This window comes from Myotis brandtii, unplaced genomic scaffold, assembly GCF_000412655.1.
Source record: "Myotis brandtii unplaced genomic scaffold, ASM41265v1 scaffold681, whole genome shotgun sequence".
NCBI lineage: Eukaryota > Metazoa > Chordata > Mammalia > Chiroptera > Vespertilionidae > Myotis > Myotis brandtii.
The window spans coordinates 1,877,442-1,878,305 of NW_005370660.1; the positions used below are offsets into that span (position 1 = coordinate 1,877,442).

General features: G+C 58.0%; 1 protein-coding gene across 1 annotated transcript in view; it reads right to left on the reverse strand.

The window, feature by feature from the left end:
• Positions 1–324, reverse strand: part of LOC106723955 (A disintegrin and metalloproteinase with thrombospondin motifs 3-like) — a 29,865-nt gene extending 29,541 nt beyond the window's left edge. The window contains exon 1 of the mRNA XM_014529474.1: positions 186–324. Within this exon, the coding sequence (XP_014384960.1) occupies positions 186–254 (69 nt within the window). The 5' untranslated portion in view covers positions 255–324. The remainder of the gene's footprint in view (positions 1–185) is intronic.
• Positions 325–864: the final 540 nt, after the last annotated feature.

Sequence of the window (864 nt, forward strand, 5' to 3'; positions counted from 1 at the left end):
TCAACCCCCCACCACCCACCCAACCCCAAAAGCCCCGCGCACTGCACCCAGCCCTCAAAACACCGTTCCTGAAGGCACCAGATAACAGGGAAGGGTGGGAGGGGAGGAGGAAAGAGGAGGGGAAAGAGGGGAGGAACTTTTTCGGGAAAAGGTTGGGTTTGAGTTTTTCATTATTTTCCACTTACTTGTCCATCAGCTGAAGTCCTAACCTGTACCAGAGCGGCTGCTATCAACCAAAGTGACAGGAGAACCATCACGAGTCGAGTTGACTTTTCAACTACTGGGCAAAGCAAATGCCCAGAGCATACACCCCCCAAAATAAGTTTCTTAAAAAAAAAAAAAATTAAGGGGGGGGGGATAAAAAGCAGAATAGAAAAAATAAAAACCTGATCTTCTGTGCTTTGCTTCAATGAAAATGAAATCTGAGCTCTGAGACTGGCCCCCTGTGCTCTGCAGTCTTTCCACTTCACCTTCTCACCCCGTCCTCCCCAACAGAGCGCAGGAGCGAGAAGGTGCTGCGCGCCCGCACGGGCTGCGCCGCCGGGAGAGGGGGAAGGGACGGGGGCTGCCAACTAGCTCTGCCCGGCGCGGCTTTCTCTAGGCTTCCCTCGCACCATTGATCCCCACGATCCGCGCCCAGAATGCTTGGGTCCCCCAAAGCACAGCAGGGGGAAGTACGAGCGAGAGAGACGAGCGAGCGGGAGCGGGAGAAAGAGGCAGGGAGAGGGCGACTCCGCCGCGCACACAGAGGTGGGGGCGGGAGGAGCCGGAGGGAGGAGGAGGCTGGCGGAGGAGGTGGGAGGAGTGGGCCGCTCGCCGGCTCCTGTTGCTCGCAAAGCGGTCGTCTGCTCGCTGCCCGGGACC